This window comes from Crinia signifera, chromosome 1 (genome assembly GCF_055691185.1).
Source record: "Crinia signifera chromosome 1, ASM5569118v1, whole genome shotgun sequence".
Classification (NCBI taxonomy): Eukaryota; Metazoa; Chordata; class Amphibia; order Anura; family Myobatrachidae; genus Crinia; species Crinia signifera.
Genome location: NC_139217.1, coordinates 218,043,967 through 218,065,861, shown reverse-complemented (window position 1 = coordinate 218,065,861; position 21,895 = coordinate 218,043,967). Strand labels below are relative to the sequence as shown.

The window sequence follows — 21,895 nt, the reverse complement described above, 5'->3', positions numbered from 1 at the left end:
TCTTCCGACAAAAGACTGGGTGTGCTATGGGCAGCTGTGTGTCGCCCTCATTCGCGAACATATATATGTTCGAACAGGAGAAGTCCATGTTCTTTGATGACCCGGTGACACAGAACCGAATTAAGAGCTTCACCCGATATATAGACATATATAGACATAAATATATATATATTTATGATCTGGTCGGGAGGGAAGGAGGAACTGGACAAGTTGATTGCAGGGATCAACAGTAGACCATCCCGCATAAAACTAACGTTCACAGCATCGAACAGTGCAATCGGCTACCTGGATGTTTTGGTAAGGGTTCAGGACGGTGCCATCAGCACGGAAGTGTTCTGTAAACCTACAGACAGAAACACCTTATTAAAAGCAAATAGCTTCCACCCCAGAGCACTGAAACGAGCCCTCCCCAAGTCACAAATGGTTAGAGCGGCCAGGATAACCAGCAACAGGGATAGTCTACCTATGATCCTGGACAGTTTCATCTCCAAATTTGAAGAGAGGGGATATGACAGAAAAGCACTTACACAACAGAAAAGTGAGGTCCTGGCCATGGACAGAGAGTCTTTACTATCACCAAGACAAAACAATTCTGAGACACCTGAAGAAATACTACCATTTGTGACCAGATTGAATGTGTCCAGTTCTGTTTTGCCTAGAGCCACTAGGGCACTGTGTCCCATCGTGAAAACAGACAAAGAGCTTCCAGGACTCAGAAATAAAAGACCTATGCTTTGCTACACTGGGGCAATAGCATTAGGGATAGCATTGTACACAATAACGTCACAAGCTTCATGCCAAGAGCAACTCCAAGCACCAACTTCTTAACCCGACCACCTGGATGCTATAAGTGCATCAAATGCACTACGTGCCGGCACATGACGACAGGAACCAGCTTTGTCCACCCATGCAGTCTTGCTCAGTTCCCCATCAGACATGTGTTGACGTGTACGTCAACGCACGTGGTATATGTCATTACCTGCCCGTGCAAAATGACCTATGTGGGCAAAACCATAAGATCAGTAAGGGAGCGAATGGGCCTGCATAGGTCTGCCATCAGTCAAGCGCAACGACCAGCCAGTAGCAAGATATTTTGCTCAAAAACAACACAGACTGTCAGATTTAAAGCACATGGTGGTGGATCACATCCCAGAAGGAATAAGACGAGGAGACCGAGCGGGCAAGTTGTTAAGACTGGAGGCCCGGTGGATACACTGGCTGAATTCAGTGAAGCCAGCAGGACTTAATGACAGATTACCACTATCTGTCTTTCTGTAACAAACTGTACTTTCCTGCCACCGTGACCACCAGTATCTGACTCCAGTGGGGACATTATGTCACTATTTCCCGGGACAATCTGCCCCCACGGGATCATTGTGTGCTTTTGCTTTATCTTACTCTTATCTTACTATCCTTTACATTTTCTTCCTGTGTATAATATGATGTACAGTATAGATGTATAACATTTATCAGTAGGTACAGGCCTAACAAGCCTATGGTGTGCTTTTTCTTCATCTCCCTCTTACTGTACTGTATCTTACTATTCTTTGAAATTCTCTTCCATTTGAGTGTAAATTATATTGTGTATTATATAGGTCTCGCATGACCGAGTGCCATCAGCAACTAATTTGGAACTACCAGTGTACTTTTTGCTTCATCTCCTCCTTATCTTGCTATCCTTTGATTTTTTCCAGTGTGTACAGATATACCAATGTTATATGTGACCATCAAGATGGAATGCTCTAATGAGCCTGTTGTGTGCTTTTTTCTTCTTCTCTTATCTATCTCGCTATCCTTTGATTTTTTTCCAATGTATTTTTATGCTCTTGTTGTATGCCAGCATAGAATGGTGGACGTAATTATATTAACGAGCAGTTAGATCAGAATAATGTGACAGGACAGGAGCCTATACATTACCCTTTTTGGTTATGGACACATACCCCCCTTCATGTCTCATAGTAGTTCAGGACAGCCACATAGTGGCCTTAATTAATGTAAACCACCCTTGCAGAAACGGGCCAATGACACCATGTACATCACTCATATAAATGACACCATGTACATTATACATGCATATGATGGGTACACAGATACTCATCCATCCAAGCCCCCATGGACCCGATATAACAGGATCTCACACTACATTCACCTTCAAATTTTATAGCCTCAGGGACCAGTCACGTTAAACTTGGTCACTGTGGTTCCTACATTGCGCAGACATACTGCAGCGCATCGTAAAACTTTTAAATGCACGCCTTCCCGGGCCATTCTTACAAAGTTTCATCACCCACAGTAAGCGCTTTTGCCATATGCAATGTCCACTATACTTGAACTGTTTACATCTTGTTTTGTTTTCAATAGGGATCGTGACTCACCGTAGCCAATCACCAGCCGCCGGGAACACAACACACAGTTACACCTCAGTAGCCACGACTAGTACAATGTTTGCGTTCCACAGCGTTCCATAGGCCGGAAGCAGACGGGCTTCCTATCCAGACACTTCCGGTAATCAGATCAGCCGGCGGCGGGCGCGCGGCAAATGGCGGGACACGCTCTTAACACTCACCCTGTATCATGTTTTCTTTGTTATCACCACGCACCTTCACAAAGGGGGACCACCCCCGAAACGTTGGTCGTTTTATTTGCAATACAGCACGTTTTGAAAAGACCCCGGAGTGCCAGCCTTTTCTTGATTCTTTACACCAATTTGTGGAAGGGCACCAGGGCAGCTGAACCATAGCGGCGAGTGCCGGGCCGCCCCAACCTGTGTGTGTGTGTGTGTGTGTGTATATATATATATATATATACGCAGTAGAAGTCCAGGCACTCAGGCAGAATAGGGCAATGACTTGGGTGTCCATCAATCCAGACAGGAAAGGTATATACAACAAAGTAGAGGGCATTCACAAGATTTGTAACACTGCACTCACAAGATTTGTAACACTACAAGGCTGTGCGAGGCTAACTCACACAGCCTTGTGTTCATTGTTTCATTTAAACTTGAGACTGCCGCCGTGCAGTGTTACAAATCTTGTGAGTGCCCTCTACTTTGGTGTGTGTGTGCGTATATATATATATATATTTATAGTCTTACATCTGAGTGCCGCACCTCTTGAAAATATTGCTGGCACCAGAGCATCATTCATCAAAAAGAGCGGAGAGCCGGTTCCCCCTGCTAAGCTATATATATATATATATATATATATATATATATATATATATATATATATATATATATATATATATATACAGTCCAGGTGATCCAGCACAGCCACTTTGATGAATGCTTGGGCGGGTGCCAGTACAGCCAATTCAGCAAGATACTCCAACAGAGGTACAGCACTCCAGCCACTTAAACACGAACTTTCTTTATTGTGAATAAAACAGCAACGTTTCAATACACTCAAGTATTATCGTCAGGCTACAGACATGAATCCACACACAGTTTAAATAGCACATCTCCCGCCTCTCGGCCAGTGTACCCACCCAGCCGGGGGAGGGGGGGGCCTTCAGATGATGTCAGCATTTCCACGTTACCACACATAATTAAGAAACAATCAAAAACACCTATAACCAAAAGACAAACACCATTTCACATATAATATATACATAGCAGAGAAATATTTTGATATACAGATAACATTAAAAAGATACATTTAGAAAATGCATAAGAGAATGTGTTTAGCAAAATATATATACACACACAGCTTTAGTGCATAAGCAAAAGTTGACCTATAACCAGAGAAGAAACTATTGCATAATAGACCCATAGGTTAAAATGACAATTTTACTGTAACATGATATTTATTGTAACAGAATGTTTAACCCCATACTTTCATTTAAACCTTTGGGGGTAACTGTGTCTAATCTAATTATCCACTTGGCTTCGCTTTGTAATAAAGCGAGGCCCCGGTCACCCCCCCCCCCCGTAAGGAGGGTGCAATGTGATCTATCATTCTATATTTGATAGCAGACATATTATGCCCTGCTGTCAAAAAGTGCCGGGCAACCGGTTGTTCACTGTTACCCTTCTTCCATGCTATTGTAATGGCAGAACGATGGGCTGCCATTCTTTCTTTAAAAGATCTCTCAGTTTTACCAATGTAGCTGAGGCCACACGGGCACAGAATTTGATACACAACGTATTTGGTATTACAAGTGAGAGTATGTCTGATATTGATACACTTGCCTGTGTGTGGATGGTAAAAAACTGGTCCTGGGATTCATTTAAACTTGAGACTGCCGCCGTGCAGTGTTACAAATCTTGTGAGTGCCCTCTACTTTGGTGTGTGTGTGTGTGTATATATATATATATATATTTATTGTCTTACATCTGAGTGCCGCACCTCTTGCAAATATTGCTGGCACCAGAGCATCATTCATCAAAAAGAGCGGAGTGCCGGTTCCCCCTGCTAAGCTATATATATATATATATAGCTACGATAGCCCGGCACTCCAAGTGACTGTAGTAACTGCGCCCGGTGCCCCTGTCGGAGGGGGATGATGTATAGTGCAGGAGACGTGGCACTCGCGGCGGCTTGGTAGAAAGAGACTCTGGAGATGGTGTGTATCACCAATCAACGTTTCATTCAGCAAAGAATTTCATCAGGATTACATAAAACATCAAACATTATGCTTACCTTATATCCCCCATTCCACGCTGGATTGTCCCGTCCCCTGACGCTGAAACCCGGAAGAGGCGCTTCTAGATGACGTCATGACGTCTGCAGCCCGGCCCGCAGACGCTCTGACACTGTTCCACATCCTAATCTCGGGTCAGTTGCCATGGAGACGGCGCGCTATCAACAAACAGAGTGAAAATAAGGATAAGGCAGCTGTATACAAAAACATATATCATTACAATGTAAAACATGATGATATCAGGCTATATTAGAAAGCGGACTAGAAACCAGAAAAGATATCAATATATAACAAATCTACCAGCAAGAAATATATACATCAATTAAATATAATGCATAATCATAATAAACAAGAGATGGGCATAGTATCATTTAACCCTCTGGGATGGATAGTATCCAATTTGTTTATCCAAAACGCCTCTCTGCGTAAGAGAACCAGATTTATATCACCAACGCGTGATAGCGGGGGGATGAAATCTATCATGCGATATTTTAGAGATGTAAGACCATGCCGAAGTTCAAGGAAATGTCTAGCCACCGGTTGCTCACTAGAGCCGGAATTGATGGCGGCTTTGATGGCCGATCTATGTGCTGTCATTCTCTCCTTGAACTTACGACTGGTCTTACCCACATAAGAGAGCCCACAGGGGCAACTTATAAGGTAAACCACAAATGAGCTCTCACATGTGAGATGATGGCGAATATGGAATTTGACCCCAGAATGAGGGTGACAGAACACGTCTCCAGGTACCAGAAATTTACATGTGGTACAAGGGCATTTAAAACATCCCTGTTTTTTATGGGAGAGAAAATGGCTGACAGGAGATGAACCAGGTTGCAATATATCAGTTTTCACCAGCCAACTGCGGATATTACGGGGATTAGAATAACAGGGCATCAAGGTGGTATTATTAAGATTAAGGTCATTGTCAGATTTTACAATGCCCCAAAGTCGTTTAGAAATTTCCTTAATCTGAGGTGCTGCGGTATTGTATTGGGTCACCCAAGGTAAACGATCCTCATCATTTCTAACCACCCTGTTGTCCAACAATTGTCTCCTATAAAACCCCAAAACTTTGATCTTAGTCTCAACCAAGGTCTCACGAGGGTAACCTCTAATAACAAATTTTTCGATTAATTCGTCTATTTGATGACTGGCACTGGTTATGTCATTATTAATCCTAAACATTCTCAGCATCTGCGAGTATGGTAGTCCCGCTTTAAGACTACGTGGATGACAACTATCCCAGTGTAAGAAGGTATTTCTATCAGTCTTCTTAATAAAAACCGAGGTGTTGATGACAGAGTTGTTAACCCTGATGAGGACATCAAGAAATTCAATTTCACATTGGCTGGTTTTATATGTGAATTTCACAGGGTGGGCAGCACCAGAACATATAAATGTTCGCATATTTGGGGGCCACTGAGGACCCCATAGCGCACCCCTTAATTTGTAAAAAGTGCTGCCCATTGAACCTGAAATTTTTTTTTGTCAAAATCATCTCCAATAATTCCATCCAGAAATCAATGAGGTCTGTGTCAAAGGTACCACTAGAAATCAATAACCTACCGACTGACGCTAGTCCTTCCGCATGGGGTATTACGGTATAAAGGCTAGTTACATCAGCTGTAACTAGCCAACAGTCATCAGGTAAATTGCCAAAAGCCTCCAATTTTTTGAGCCACGGGGCTTCCGTGTTAAGAACTGCCCCACAATTGGACGGTATGAATCAAGTTTCTGTGCCAAGTGGATCGCCGTTACTAATAAATGCGCGATGGATCTAATACTGCTCGTGATTGAGCATTCTAATAAGGAGATCACACAGTATCAAGATAAGATCAAACAATTTGAAACCGTCCACATGCCAATTTTAACAGCAGATCCAGACACCGATTGGGTAGCTAAATTGTCGACACAATTAGCGACCTATAAGAAAGATCTGATTGCTTTTAAAAAAGAAAAATTCACGAAAGTTGAACGGGACTATGAAACCCACCAGGTGTACAACTGGTTATCTGGGACCTCTAATCAAGGCCGCAGTGATTCCAGAAGGAAACCATTTTTCAGGCGACAAAAATACCCAAAGACCAATGTCGACACTGATACCTCAGCCGAGGTTATGAGTTCAGCTAGTGATACGGAGACTGTTCAAGCCAGAGGAAAGAAGTCGGTCCCTTTAGGGGTGAAGACATGTACCCAAGGCGGCCCACTCGTAGAGCCACTCGACGTGGGAGGCAGAACCAACGCCAGAGGTCGTGGAAACAAGCCACCCGCAGGCACAAAGAGGAAATAATCTTTAATTTATCTACACATAATTTAACTGAGGCTGAGAAATCAGTGCTCAGTAAGGGATTATCTTATGTGCCGTCTTCCCACTTCAATCCATTGAACTGGCATGCCGAAAAGCATCAGTTACAGCGCAAGATCAAACTCAAGGAATATTTCTATAAAAATCCACCCTCTTTAGTGGAAAATTCTGTGCCTCTACCTAATAAATTAAAGCAATTTAAAATGAGGTCTTCTTTTGACCCTTTATCTAATAACCCTAGTATTAATACCTTTATGCGTTTATTGGATTTAGAGGTATCCACCACTGTTAATGAGTCTGTTTTTCCACACTGCAATCTCTCCCCCCTTGAACGCGAGGCGTTACAGAACTTATCTAAAAATGACCGCATAGTCATTCGACCCGCTGACAAGGGGGGTGGGATTGTAGTGCAAGATTGTGATGTCTATTGTGACGAAATTTTTAGACAATTGTCTGACTCTGAAGTTTATTCCAAATTGAGGTCGGATCCTACCACCATGTTTTCTGAACAGCTGCAATGCATTCTTGATAGAGCACGTATGAATTCATTAATCAGTGAAGATTTGTGTCAGGTACTCATTCCTAAATTTCCCATTATGCCCATCCTATATACATTGCCGAAAATCCACAAGGGATTAGACCCCCCGCCGGGTCGTCCCATCATCTCGGCGAGGGGGTCCCTTTTCCAACCAGTGGCAATCTATTTAGATACCATACTGCAGCCCCTCATACAGGGACATGAGCATTTTCTACTAGATACCACCACATTGCTCAAAAAATTGGAGGCTTTTGGCAATTTACCTGATGACTGTTGGCTAGTTACAGCTGATGTAACTAGCCTTTATACCGTAATACCCCATGCGGAAGGACTAGCGTCAGTCCGTAGGTTATTGATTTCTAGTGGTACCTTTGACACAGACCTCATTGATTTCTGGATGGAATTATTGGAGATGATTTTGACAAAAAAAAATTTCAGGTTCAATGGGCAGCACTTTTTACAAATTAAGGGGTGCGCTATGGGGTCCTCAGTGGCCCCCACATATGCGAACATTTATATGTTCGATGTCGAGCACAATTTTTTCTTTAGCAGTGATGAGGTTGCCACGCGTATCCCCTTCTTCACCCGCTACATAGACGACTTGTTGTTTGTGTGGCGGGGGGAGTTGGGTGATCTCACTGACATCTTCAATCACATCAATGGTGCTGCCCACCCTGTGAAATTCACATATAAAACCAGCCAATGTGAAATTGAATTTCTTGATGTCCTCATCAGGGTTAACAACTCTGTCATCAACACCTCGGTTTTTATTAAGAAGACTGATAGAAATACCTTCTTACACTGGGATAGTTGTCATCCACGTAGTCTTAAAGCGGGACTACCATACTCGCAGATGCTGAGAATGTTTAGGATTAATAATGACATAACCAGTGCCAGTCATCAAATAGACGAATTAATCGAAAAATTTGTTATTAGAGGTTACCCTCGTGAGACCTTGGTTGAGACTAAGATCAAAGTTTTGGGGTTGGATAGGAGACAATTGTTGGACAACAGGGTGGTTAGAAATAATGAGGATCGTTTACCTTGGGTGACCCAATACAATACCGCAGCACCTCAGATTAAGGAAATTTCTAAACGACTTTGGGGCATTGTAAAATCTGACAATGACCTTAATCTTAATAATACCACCTTGATGCCCTGTTATTCTAATCCCCGTAATATCCGCAGTTGGCTGGTGAAAACTGATATATTGCAACCTGGTTCATCTCCTGTCAGCCATTTTCTCTCCCATAAAAAACAGGGATGTTTTAAATGCCCTTGTACCACATGTAAATTTCTGGTACCTGGAGACGTGTTCTGTCACCCTCATTCTGGGGTCAAATTCCATATTCGCCATCATCTCACATGTGAGAGCTCATTTGTGGTTTACCTTATAAGTTGCCCCTGTGGGCTCTCTTATGTGGGTAAGACCAGTCGTAAGTTCAAGGAGAGAATGACAGCACATAGATCGGCCATCAAAGCCGCCATCAATTCCGGCTCTAGTGAGCAACCGGTGGCTAGACATTTCCTTGAACTTTGGCATGGTCTTACATCTCTAAAATATCGCATGATAGATTTCATCCCCCCGCTATCACGCGGTGGTGATAGAAATCTGGTTCTCTTACGCAGAGAGGCGTTTTGGATAAACAAATTGGATACTATCCATCCCAGAGGGTTAAATGATACTATGCCCATCTCTTGTTTATTATGATTGTGCATTATATTTAATTGATGTATATATTTCTTGCTGGTAGATTTGTTATATATTGATATCTTTTCTGGTTTCTAGTCCGCTTTCTAATATAGCCTGATATCATCATGTTTTACATTGTAATGATATATGTTTTTGTATACAGCTGCCTTATCCTTATTTTCACTCTGTTTGTTGATAGCGCGCCGTCTCCATGGCAACTGACCCGAGATTAGGATGTGGAACAGTGTCAGAGCGTCTGCGGGCCGGGCTGCAGACGTCATGACGTCATCTAGAAGCGCCTCTTCCGGGTTTCAGCGTCAGGGGACGGGACAATCCAGCGTGGAATGGGGGATATAAGGTAAGCATAATGTTTGATGTAATCCTGACGAAATTCTTTGCTGAATGAAACGTTGATTGGTGATACACACCGTCTCCAGAGTCTCTTTCTACCAAGCCGCCGCGAGTGCCACGTCTCCTGCACTATATATATATATATATGTTTTGTGGAAGACCGCACTCGCACTTAGCTCAAGGTAGCTGACGGTGTGCATATAGGGGGTTCATATTGTATATGAACACCTTGCTATAGTCCGAGGTTTTCTCCGAGGAGAAATAGGCACTCTCCTAAGTAAAGTCACAGAGATATTTTGTAATCCAAATGTAGCAATTTAATTGTCATCCATTCAATAAATGCAATGTATTGTGCCCACAATTACTCCGACGTTTCGGTCCATTGGAGGCGGACCTTTATCAAGGAGTCTGCAATGTGCAAAACAAACATGCAAACAACTACGTGAGTGCATGTCATTTATACAATTACAGCGGTGCACAATGAAGACAATAGTACAAAGTAACTTACATAGTGTTAGGAGCTGCACGGGCAGCACCTGCGCTCGCCCGGCAGTCTCCTCTGTAGTCCCGGCGGTTGCTGCGTTGCCAGGACGCCGTCGCGTCATCAGCCGGATACTTCTGGCAGACGGGCGCCCGGCAACTAGGAGACAACCCCTTCCTCCCCTGCCGCAGCGGTTGCCTAGGCGACGGGGGACGCCTGGCGGCCGCAGGGAGGAAGGGGTGTACGTGACGCCGCACGCTACGACAGGTTAGCGCTCGGGCGCGCTATTTAAACTGCTGCACCAGTACACTCAGAGGCCGGCTATAGCTTTGGAGTTCGTGTCTCTGAGTGTTTCCGGTTCCAGGTCCTTGCACAGCGTTATTCCTGTCCCCAGTGGCCTTGTCCTAGCTGCCTCCTGGATCCTTGTTCCCTTCTGGTCGCAGATCCCTCCGTTCTCAGATAAGTTGGGAGTCTTTTCCACTCCCTGTCTCTCTTTGCTTTTCATTCCATTATTGTACCATCATTCTGTGTATTGTTACACCTGTCAGCTTTTATAGTATTGTGTCATCATTCTGTGTATTGTTACACCTGTCAGTATTTCTTATTTGGTCCATCCTGTGTATTGTTACACCTGGCAGTTTGGGTTATTGGATCAGCTATTGTGTATTGTTACACCTCTAGGCTACAGCATTTGCCTAGGGAGTTCCAGCTTATAGTGTTATCCACTGACACCCTCCTCCATAGGGCAGGGGTAGTTCTCGCCTCTGGTTTTCTTAGATAGCGTTCCCCTTGTTTTCCTCTGGCCTTGGCGGCTGCGTTGTCACTAGTAAGACCAGGTGGCATCGGGGTGGGAGCCTGACTAACGGGCTCCCACGAACGCGGCTATTATTGGTGAAGGTTAGCTTAGCACGCACCCGCCAACTCCAATAGGTGACAACGGAGTTAGGGTTGGCGAGATCTCCCGTGTCCCTAACACATAGGTCAGCAGAGTATGGGTAATCAACGATGTGGCAACATGGGATATGTTGGAAAACCTCCCAATGCAGGAGGACACCATGACTGAGCCTGCCCGGGCCCGGCCTTTTATACCTGTGTGTTAGTCACATGGTGCGGGGATTCCCGCCTTGCAAGCCGGCATCGCACTTCCGGTCAGAAACCGGAAGTTGTCATACCGGAAGTACGGGTCCCTTGTGCACTTTGTACTATTGTCTTCATTGTGTACCGCTGTAATTGTATAAATGACATGCACTCACGTAGTTGTTTGCATGTTTGTTTTGCACATTGCAGGCTCCTTGATAAAGGTCCGCCTCCAATGGACCGAAACGTTGGAGTGATTTTGGGCACAATACATTGCATTTATTGAATGGATGACAATTAAATCGCTACATTTGGATTACAAAATATCTCTGTGACTTTACTTAGGAGAGTGCCTATTTCTCCTCGGAGAAACCCTCGGACTATATATATATATATATATATATATATATATATATATATATATATATATATCATGAAAAGCCTGTGTTTGTCCCTCTGCAGCTTACTCTGTAGGACTGTAGGAGACCTCACAGTCCCAGTGCTGCCTCTGATTAAAAACCATCCCATGACTAGGCTGCTGCTGTCCTCCATGGGCCTGAGAAGCATGTAATGAGCTCCACCAATCAGAGCTCAGCACAAACCTCTCAGCCTCTGCCCTCTTGTGCAAAGTGTCATGGGGCTTAGTCAACTCCCAGTAATGCACTGCACACTTGTGCAGTCAGTGTTCCTTGGCACCCCATGCTCAGCACCATTAATCATTGTCACATTGGCAGATAGGTGAAGCTGCAGCACTACCCCACTCCCATGAACAAAACCTTTAGCTAAAAAAAGCTTAACTTTTTTAAAATACATGCCAACCACAGGGGGGGCCCTAGCTAGAGGGGGGGGGGCAGTGGTACTGACCCCTTTTGCCCCTGCTTTAATCCAGCCCTGCCTACACTACCACTCACCATACAGCCTCTCACCACACACACTGCTCTCCTACCATACTTGCCTACTTTTGGAAACTGGTTTCAGGGAGATCCAATACCTCACAACTTGAGCACAGTGAAAATCAGGATCCCCTGGCGAGGCCGACCCGGTATGGGGGTGGGGCCACACACACACAATCAAAGGGTGCGGTGCCAGCTCTAATACATACACCCATGGTGCACCTATAAACACACATTGCTAAGCTACATAAACATACAAACACACCACATTACAGAGCTGGCTGCACCAAGTAACAGCTGCAGCCAGTATGGAGCTGCAGTGCCGAGGCAGAAATACATGACACTACATGACTACATGACACTACATGACTCCTCCCCCAGCCTCTCCTCCGAGCTCCTTGCTTCCTGTGTCTCCAGCCTGCAGCAGCTTCCGTGCGGGGGTCACTACCAGCCTATACACACACACACACAGGGGTCACTACCAGCCTATACACACACACACACACACAGGGGTCACTACCAGCCTATACACACACACACGGGTCACTACCAGCCAATACACACACACACACACAGGGGTCACTACCAGCCTATACACACACACACAGGGGTCACTACCAGCCTATACACACACACGGGTCACTACCAGCCAATACACACACACACACACAGGGGTCACTACCAGCCTATACACACACACACAGGGGTCACTACCAGTCTAACACACACACAAACAGACACAGGGCAGTGTTCTTCTATACACAAACACACAATGCCAGTGTACTCACACACGCTGACAGGGGTCAGTACCTGACCCCACACACACACACAAACAAAGTGTGCAGTTCCAGCTCTAAAGGCCCCCTTACACTTGTTCAACTTATTGTTCAACAAATTGAACCTGATTGACTCGAGATTTATCCTAAGTGCAGGAGGATCAATCTCTTGGTTATACCCAATGGCACAGGATTGTGGATTGTGTCCTACACATCAGGCACATAAGATTTTGTCAGATAAATTGACTCAATCCACCTGGATTGGGTCAAATCTCACAAAATCTCTCAAAAGTGTAAGGGGCCCTTAATACATACACCCAGGGGTCACCTATAAATACACATTGTAGTCAGTGCTAAGCTACATAAACACACAAACACACCACATTACAGAGCTGCCTGCACCAAGTACCAGCTGCAGCCAGTATGGAGCTGCAGTGCCGAGGCAGAAATACATGTCACTGAGCCCAAGGGTACCTCTATAAATTTGGTGAATTTTGATCAGAGATGTGTGTAAAAGATAGGCAGGTGAATCACTAGCTTACATGTCATTGACTTTTTACTCCAGAGTTTTGAATATAAAAATTATTAGAATAATACAAATTATTTATTTATTATATGAATTTTGTATTTTTCAGATTATATCTAGTCATCACTTATACAGGAGTATGCCAGGAAAGGCTCTGATTCCCCTGCCTCACCTCACCGCACGTCACTGGTGCCTGCTGAACCTTTTCAGCAGTGGGAACTGCCAGAGGCTGCTGGGAGTATCCATTTTGCAGTGGGTATATGGCAGCCGTGGGTTTCCACTCCTCATTCTATGTGTTATGATTGGCTTGCCATCTGTGTCATTTTTAAAACTCAAGATGTCTGTAATCCCTGCCCCTATCCCTGACCCACCTCCTCATACACACTGCTCTTCTTCACTAGCCCTCACCCTGCACACAGTGCTCTCCTACATTGCTCCTCCCCCCAACTCCCTGCACACACTGCTCCTACACTACCCTTCACCCTACACCACTTCCCCACACACTGCTCTCATACACTGCCCCTCTCTCTCTCTGCCCATATACAATGCTTTTCTACACTACACTGTAGGAGTCCCTGTTTTAAAGGAATTTCACCGCTGCTCACCAGCTGCCAGGGGGGACTCCTAACAGCCCCCCACCGTGAGACACTGCCGGCCGCGGGAGGGACGTGGGAATGTCCCTGAAAACCGAGACGTTCCCACGGTTATCGGGACTGTTGGGAGGTAATGCTAGTGGTGGATGTAAAGGATATAGAGAACCCCTAATGTTTTTTTTTCATATATTTTTATAAAGAGGCCTGGCTCCAATAGCCTACAGCTGATTCATTAAATACAGAGTACCCCTACGCATTTTGATCACTGTATATTTTGAACCTGGGGCTGCTTATGCTTTGGCCACACATTTTTTTTTGACACTTTTAACACTTTACTTTGAAACAGAGAAACACAATCTGTACAGACTTCTCAAAACACACCACTCAGGGGATGTCTAATTATTAAAGTGTATTTTGGTTTGACTTTGCACCGTGTTTAAATCATAATTATAATTACATTTATTTACAGATTTAATGGGGGTTGTGTGGGAATGGTATATACATAAGAAACATAATGACCTCTTTAGATTACATTTAAGGGTTTGGGAACCAGGAATTGCGAGATGTTGTGCAAGTGCTCACATATTTTCAAAGCACCAATTATTTACATGCTAAAACTGGGTTGGAATTGCCTTGTGAATGATTGCCTCTATTATGTTTCTCATAGGCATGTTCTATCTTACCACTAGAAATGGGCCAGGGCCAGCTCCATCTTGTCCGCACCCCAAGTCTGCTTGCATTCTTATCTGTGTTCCTCTAGCTGGCTTCCTGATCAGCATCAGGGATATCACCAACTGTGTTATGCAGATGCAGAGAGCATTCAAACATCTTTCACTATGGCAAAAGATGTTTTGAATATCCTCAAGTGGCGTTTGAGGTAAAAGCAGATATACAGAGGGTGGCAGCTGATGGATAACCTGAGAAAAGAGCTGCTGGAGCCATAACTTATAAAGTTTTACCATAAATATATTAGCTTTTAAAAAAAGCTCTGGAATTCTGAAGACCACTCAAAGTTGAAAAAAAAAGCAATACAATTCAAATCATTAACACTTAATTGACGTATTGCTTGCACAGTACAGATAGGGTATGCCATCACACCCTGTTGTTAACTTCAGATTCAGCACTCTCACAGTGAGATTGCTGGCACTCACAAAATGGTGGAGTTGCTAATTCACAGATTTGTGTGCTCAAACCTAAAATCTCTACAATTGGTGTTTGTTATAAGTGCTGTTGTTTTTTTTTATAAATTTTCCTGTTTTATGTAGCCATATACAAGTTCTTTTTTTTTTTTTTTTTGCAGGGAACCAACATTCTGTATACTGTATATTCTATAGACTTTCTAAGATTACTCAAGCTCTGAAAGTGGAATGCATTTCAACTCATTGGTATTAAATCTTTCAAAGGATCCTGACCAAGAGCAAACTGTTTAACAAAAGTAATTGTGTGAAAACACTAGACAAACAATTATGTTTAAAAATCATACAAATTCAGATGATGGACCACACACTTTACATTCAAATCTACCCAGTTTCGAATTTTCAACAAGCTCTATGACTTCCATATCCAATCCTTTGCAAATCAGTCAGTCACCCAGCATAGGTTTAATAACAAAGAAACACAACACTCCAGATAAGGATTCATGCTGTGTGTCTGGTAGCTGTGAAAGTGAAAGTTCACTTTGCACTTCAATTCATCAGGAAGCAAATTCCACAACTGAGAAAAAGATTACTCAAGAGTGTTGTATTCATCCAGAGTCCAAAATAAAAAAGGATTTACCTGTTTCAGAAGGAAAATACAGAGATAATCAAATGATTAAGCAATCAACAACCACAGAAGGCTTAAATATTTCCTTTGGTTCACACATTTATCCTCCCATTCCAGAACAATCTCCTTGTAAATCTTCTGATCATGTCACCCCTTTGTCCATTCCACCGAAAAATGCAAATTTAAATGCACTGCCTTTACCTCAAACCTCTGGTACACCTTCAACTGCTATTCCCTCTCACTCTAGCTTGAAGTTCTTCAGTTTTGTCATACTGCATGTTCCTGAAGATCAGGGAATAGCTAGTAGAGTGTGCCATGTCCTACAGGAGCTTGTTAATGAAGAAGGTACAACTTTTTGTGAGGGATTTGAGACTCCAGGAGTCAGTCCTATCAAATGCCTTGAAGACGCAGTGGAAAACTCTGCCTATATCATCCTTCTGCTTACTAAAAGCTTTTTTTCCAAATGGGGGATGTTTCAAGCCAATGTAGCTCTTATGAACTCAATTGTAGATGTAAACAAATCTGGCAGTGTTATTCCTTTTTATCCTACTTTAAATAGTACTGCTGTTAAACCACCTTTGTGCCTTCGCTCCCTATGTTCTTTGCATGAGAATTCTATTTCCTTTCATCAGCAAGTATGTAAAACTTTCAAAAAGGATGTGATCAAGCGGGAGTTTGAGCAATGGAAAATACAGCAACAACATAAAAAACATATGGAAGAGCTTCAGTGTCAACTAAATTCCTTACAAAAATATTCTCAAGAGTATGAAGCTATTTGCAATCAGATACATGAAGAAATGCATTTGTGGCAGAATAATAAAGCACTATTACCCCTGTTCCAAGGACAACCACAAGTTATTCAGATAAGCCATGCAAATAATGTACAGATAGGAAACCAAAACAACATGAATGTTCAACAGTCAGGAAACGGACCTTCAATGGAAATTAATGGTGAGAGCTGCCCAGAAGTTGATTTGGAAGCTCAAAGCTAACAACTCCCCAAACAAAGCCAAATAAAATAAATTGTGCAAACCCCCCCCCCAGAAGTGCATGAAGGTTAACATAAGACTAAAACTTACTAGCTTCCAATTTTATTTTATTAATTTGTTTTTAATTTGCTGGTAGATTGAATGAGGCGGCTTTTTTTTTTCTTTTAAATGACAAATTTAAGTTGCCTTCTCCTTAAAAAAAAAAAAAGACCCCTTCTGGCACTGTAATCAAATAAATAAATTTTTTATAGATACAGCTTCTGGTAAAATACTTTTGAAAATGTACCATTTTTAATTTATATTTCTTTCCTGTTAAATTTTTCTCTGTGAATTCTAATGCGTACATGTATACTTTTTGTATCCATTTTTGTTTACAGTGCTACTGTACCTACTGCCAAATATCTAATGGTGTGTACACATGGTGAGATTCCCTTGCTATTCGAGTTAAGATTAGACTGCTATACAATCTTTGCTATCTCTGTACTTTTTACATACAATTCATACAATCTGCACTATATAGACATTGCTGCCCTGTCTATCTGGGTTTCGGTTTGTGCTGTCATGGGAGCGCGCATTGGGATCGCAGGGTAAAAAACCTGTGCAATCTGCATGCGATTTTGACTATATAGTCAAAATCTCATGCTGGATTGTACCGTGTGTACACAGCATAACACTGTTTGTACATATTTGGATTTATAGTATATTTAGAATATTTGGATTTTCAATTCGCTTTTCTTTAACAAATAGTAGATTGATTAGTTATTACATCCAAAGACTTACAATAGTTTAATATATCACTTTAGCTTAATCACAGATTAAATTTGTGGTCCAGGGGATAAAAATGACTGACATAATTTTAAGGTTATGCAAACTCTTTTCTTTGGAATTATCTAGAACTAAAGCCATGTACATATGGTGCAATTTTGTCTATGGCCAATTTTGACTATGCGATTTCCCTTCAACTCCCCAAAGCCCAAAAACATACAATCTTGATTGACTACCTTCACTTGCGATTTTGACTGTGCTATTTGGCATATGGCCAAATAAATTACAAGTGACATAGTCAAAATTGCACTGCCTGCACAGTCTATTTTCCTATGTGATACCGACCTTGCAGGGATCACAAACAGGGGAAACACTGTGTGATTTTGGTTAACTTTTTATATGATTTTGACTATAAAGTCAAAATTGTATGCCAAAATCGCATGTCGTGTGTCCCCACCTTAAAACTTTTTTTTAAATGTGAATCCATCAAAGTTAGGCCTTTTAACTAATTGCTGCAGAAGATGAGCTCCTCTTCTCCACAAATGCAAGGGGCTAATAAGAAAAAAGCAGGTTGCCCTAATGACTAGTGGGGACTTCTTTCATCTGCAAGGTCAGATGCACAATATCACTTTTGTATGACTTGAAAAGGGCTACACGTAGCCATTTTTGCATTTTTTCTAAGCAATTTGAATAGATCGCTTCGAAATTAAGCACAAAACGCTGTGTGTGTGTGTGTATGCCCCATAGCAATCGTCACTATTGCCAGACTACATATTTTCAGTAGAGATGTGCTGCGGCCACTTTTTCGGGTTTTGGATCTGGATCTCCCTTCGTGTTTTGGATCTGGATTGGTTTTGGCAAAACCACCCTTGCGGGTTTTGGTTTTGGATCTGGATATTTATGAAAAAATGCTAAAAATGGCTAAAATAACAGAATTTGGGCCTGATTTTGCCCCTAAAGTATTATTGACCTCAATAACATTAGTTTACACTCATTTCTAGTCAATTTTGATCACTTCACAGCTCACAAAATTGTCTTCATTTACTGTAGTTGGGCCAAAAGGTTATACCGAGGTAGCTGGTTGACTGAGCTAAGTGACAGCAGTGGGCATCACATACATGTGGACCTTACACTTCCAACCTGGCACATCTTGGAAGCAGAGCGGCACTGGGGCAGACAGGGTGGCAGTTTAATAAATTACCCCCAAAAAAGAAATGCTCCAAAGAGCAAAAAATACAAAGAGGTATCAGCCTTGTCATGACTGGTGGTAGCAGCTTCAGCACTCCCACTATTTCCTCCTCCATCATTCCCCAAAAATGTGTTTTTATTTTATTTATTACCTTTATTTATTTTTCTTACTTTACACTGGACACAGCCTGTCACACTGGACACTGCCCCTGGACACAGCCCGTCAGCCTGGACACAGCCCCTGGACAATGGACCCCACCTCTGGACACAGCTCATGTACGCTGGACACAGCCGTTCACACTGGACACTGCCCCTGGACACTGGACACAGCCCGTCACCCTGGACACAGCCCCTGGACAATGGACACAGCCTCTGGACACCGCCCCTGGACACAGCTCCTCTACACTGGACACAGCCCCTGGACACTGGACACAGCCCATCACCCTGGACACAGCCCCTGGACAATGGACACAGCCTCTGGACACAGCTCCTGGACACCGCCCCTGGACACAGCACCTGTACACTGGACACAGCCCCTGGACAATGGACACAGCTCCTGTACACTGGACACAGCCGTCACACTGGACACTGCCCCTGGACACAGCCCGTCACCCTGGACACCGCCCCTGGACACAGCTCCTGTACACTGGACACAGCCGTCACACTGGACACTAGATATAGTCCTCACACTGTACACTAGATATAGTCCGTCACACTGGACACAGCCCGTTACACTGGATATAGGCCGTCACACTGGACACATCCCGTTACACTGGACACTAGAAACAGCCCGTTACACTGGACACAGCCCGTTACACTGGATACAGCCCGTCACCCTGGACAATGGACACAGCCTCTGGACACAGCCATCACACTTGACAGTCTGCCCCTGGACACAGCCCCTGAACAATGGACACAGCCGCTGTATACTGGACACAGCCGCTGTATACTGGACACAGCCCCTGTACACTGGACACAGCCCCTGTACACTGGACACAGCCCCTGTACACTGGACACAGCCCCTGACACACTGGACACAGCCCCTTGTATAATGGACGCTGCAGCCCCTGGACACTGAGTGTACAGTCAGCAGCACTGCAGCCCCTGCATGTGAGCACTGCAGCACCTAGTTACAACAACAAAAAAATCAATCAGCACAGGGCACGGAGCACAGATCTCCCACCCACCATCTTCCCTCTCCTATAATGGAGTGAAAATGGCGGGGCGCACGTGTGTCTTATATAAAATCCAGATTCCAAGAGAATCCGACAGCGCGATGATGACGTTTTGCCTCGTTTTCGGTCTGGAATTTAGGTGGGAACTCCCGAGCCGGCTCGGATTGCGATATTCGGATCTGTCGGATCCCGGAGATCCGGACCTGCTCATCTCTAATTTTCAGCATGCTTGAAATATCTAGTCATCTCTCTATTGAGAACATGGGATGTGACAGATCGCTTAGCATACATCGCTGTATGCTGAGCAATGATAGATCGCTCAGCATAAAGCTCACATCACTAAGTGTGTAGGCCTCATTACTACCAAAATCTACAACCTGGAGGGATGGGGCAATCTCATTTGAAAGAGGGGAGTCCCTGCTTTGAAAAGCTAAATGCCAAATAAGAGCTAGTGCCTGCTTATCACCAGATATTATTATACTCCACGCATGATGGTTTTGTGATTTATCACACTCCGTGCTGGATTAAGCCTTTGGGGGGCCTTAGACAGGGGAGCCCCTTCCCACTTGTCATTTCTGGCCACAAACTACACGGAAGAATATTACACTTTCAAATCACAGAGTAAAGGCAGTATAAACTTGGTCAATGGGTAACTGCAGGGGGGATTGATATCCTATCGATCTATCTATATACCACATGAAAAGCCATTTTGTCCCTCTGTACCTTACTCTGTTGGAGACCTCACAGGCTCAGCACTGCCTCTGATTAAAAACCCACAGTGTGCCTTGGCTCCCGATGCTCACCACTAATAATTACTGTCACATTGGCAGATAGGTGAAGCTGCAGCACTATCCCAGCACAAAACCTTTAGCTAAACAACAATATATATAAATATTAAATATATATATATATTAAATACATGCTGACCACAGGGGGCCCTAGATAGAGGGTCCCAGGGGTACTGAGCCCCCCCTTAATCCAGCCCTATAAAATCCTTGTAGTTCCTCCTTCCTGCCTGGAGTGTCATTGTCTGATGTGGTACTTCAAGAAAAGTCTGGTCTAGTTGTCTGTTGTCTCTTTAGATACAAACCAGACTGTTGTAGCAACACCACAGCAGAGAGTGATACCCCAGGAAGGAATAATGAACTGCAAGGATATCTCAAGGAGCAGGGTGCTAGAATGAAGACTATAACAACACCTGTAAATACATGGGCATTCACAAGTCAAAGAGGTGGCCCTCATCTTTAAAATAACGTGACCCCCTTTTTTTTTTCAAAACCCACACCGAGATTCCTAATTTTTATTATTTATACATTATTTATCACCAAATTGTTCTTGGATGGCTGGGAGATGTTGCTCTTAGAGGATGTTTTGGTACCATTATTTTTTCATGGCTGTATTCTTATTCACAATTGTGAGTGAGCCAGTGGTGCAAGTAGTAATAATGTTCTAGTGGTACTGTGCCCGCGAAAAATGGTCATGGGCGTGGCCATGTGACACTAGTGGGAGAGGCAACATGACAAAGGGGGTGCGCATAACCAAATTTACAGCCCAGCCTCATCTAGGATAAGTACCATTAGTCCCCATGTTCCACATGACCCACAACCCCAAATTATAAACTAATAAAATATTAATCACCACTGGAAACTGTATCTTTCAACTTTATTGCAAAACACACAATACCCATTACATCTTTATTAACCTCTAGCTCTTATTTTCATTCAAAAAAATAAAAGCATACAGGCTGAGGTAGCGCTCAAGGTGTTTTGGTTCAGATGCAAAATTGTTGAGGCTCAAGCCCACCAAACAATTTTGCATCTGAACCAAAAGGGCTTAGCAGCGCCTGAAAGTCATTGCCAATAATGTGAGCGCAGTCATGGGGCATAACTAGAACTATATGGGCCCCCCACCACCACTACAATGCCCCTTAGGTGGTCAGGGTAGAGTGAGAGGGTGTCAGGGGGAAAGAGAGAGAGAAGAATGAGAAAGAAAGGAAGAGAAAGAGAGGGTGAGAGAGGGGGTCGGGGAGAGAGTATCATGGGAAAAATAGAGAATGAGTGAAAGAGTGAGAAAGTGTGTCAGAGAGGGAAAGGAGTGCTAGTACGAGTGAAGGAAAGTTGGAAGCAAGAGAGTGACA

The 21,895-nt window shown here is 43.5% G+C and overlaps 1 protein-coding gene across 5 annotated transcripts in view; it reads left to right on the top strand.

The window, feature by feature from the left end:
* Window positions 1–17,781, top strand: part of TICAM1 (TIR domain containing adaptor molecule 1) — a 115,082-nt gene extending 97,301 nt beyond the window's left edge. For 3 of the 5 annotated variants that reach the window (XM_083179266.1, XM_083179265.1, XM_083179262.1), the window contains one exon: window positions 15,178–17,781. In XM_083179266.1, coding sequence (XP_083035392.1) covers window positions 15,344–16,633 — 1,290 coding nt within the window. In that variant the 5' untranslated portion in view covers window positions 15,178–15,343 and the 3' untranslated portion in view covers window positions 16,634–17,781. Of the gene's footprint in view, window positions 1–13,393; window positions 13,537–15,177 lie in introns of all 5 variants that reach the window. The other 2 variants (XM_083179263.1, XM_083179264.1) reach the window with 1 other exon arrangement.
* The last annotated feature ends 4,114 nt before the right edge of the window (window positions 17,782–21,895 follow it).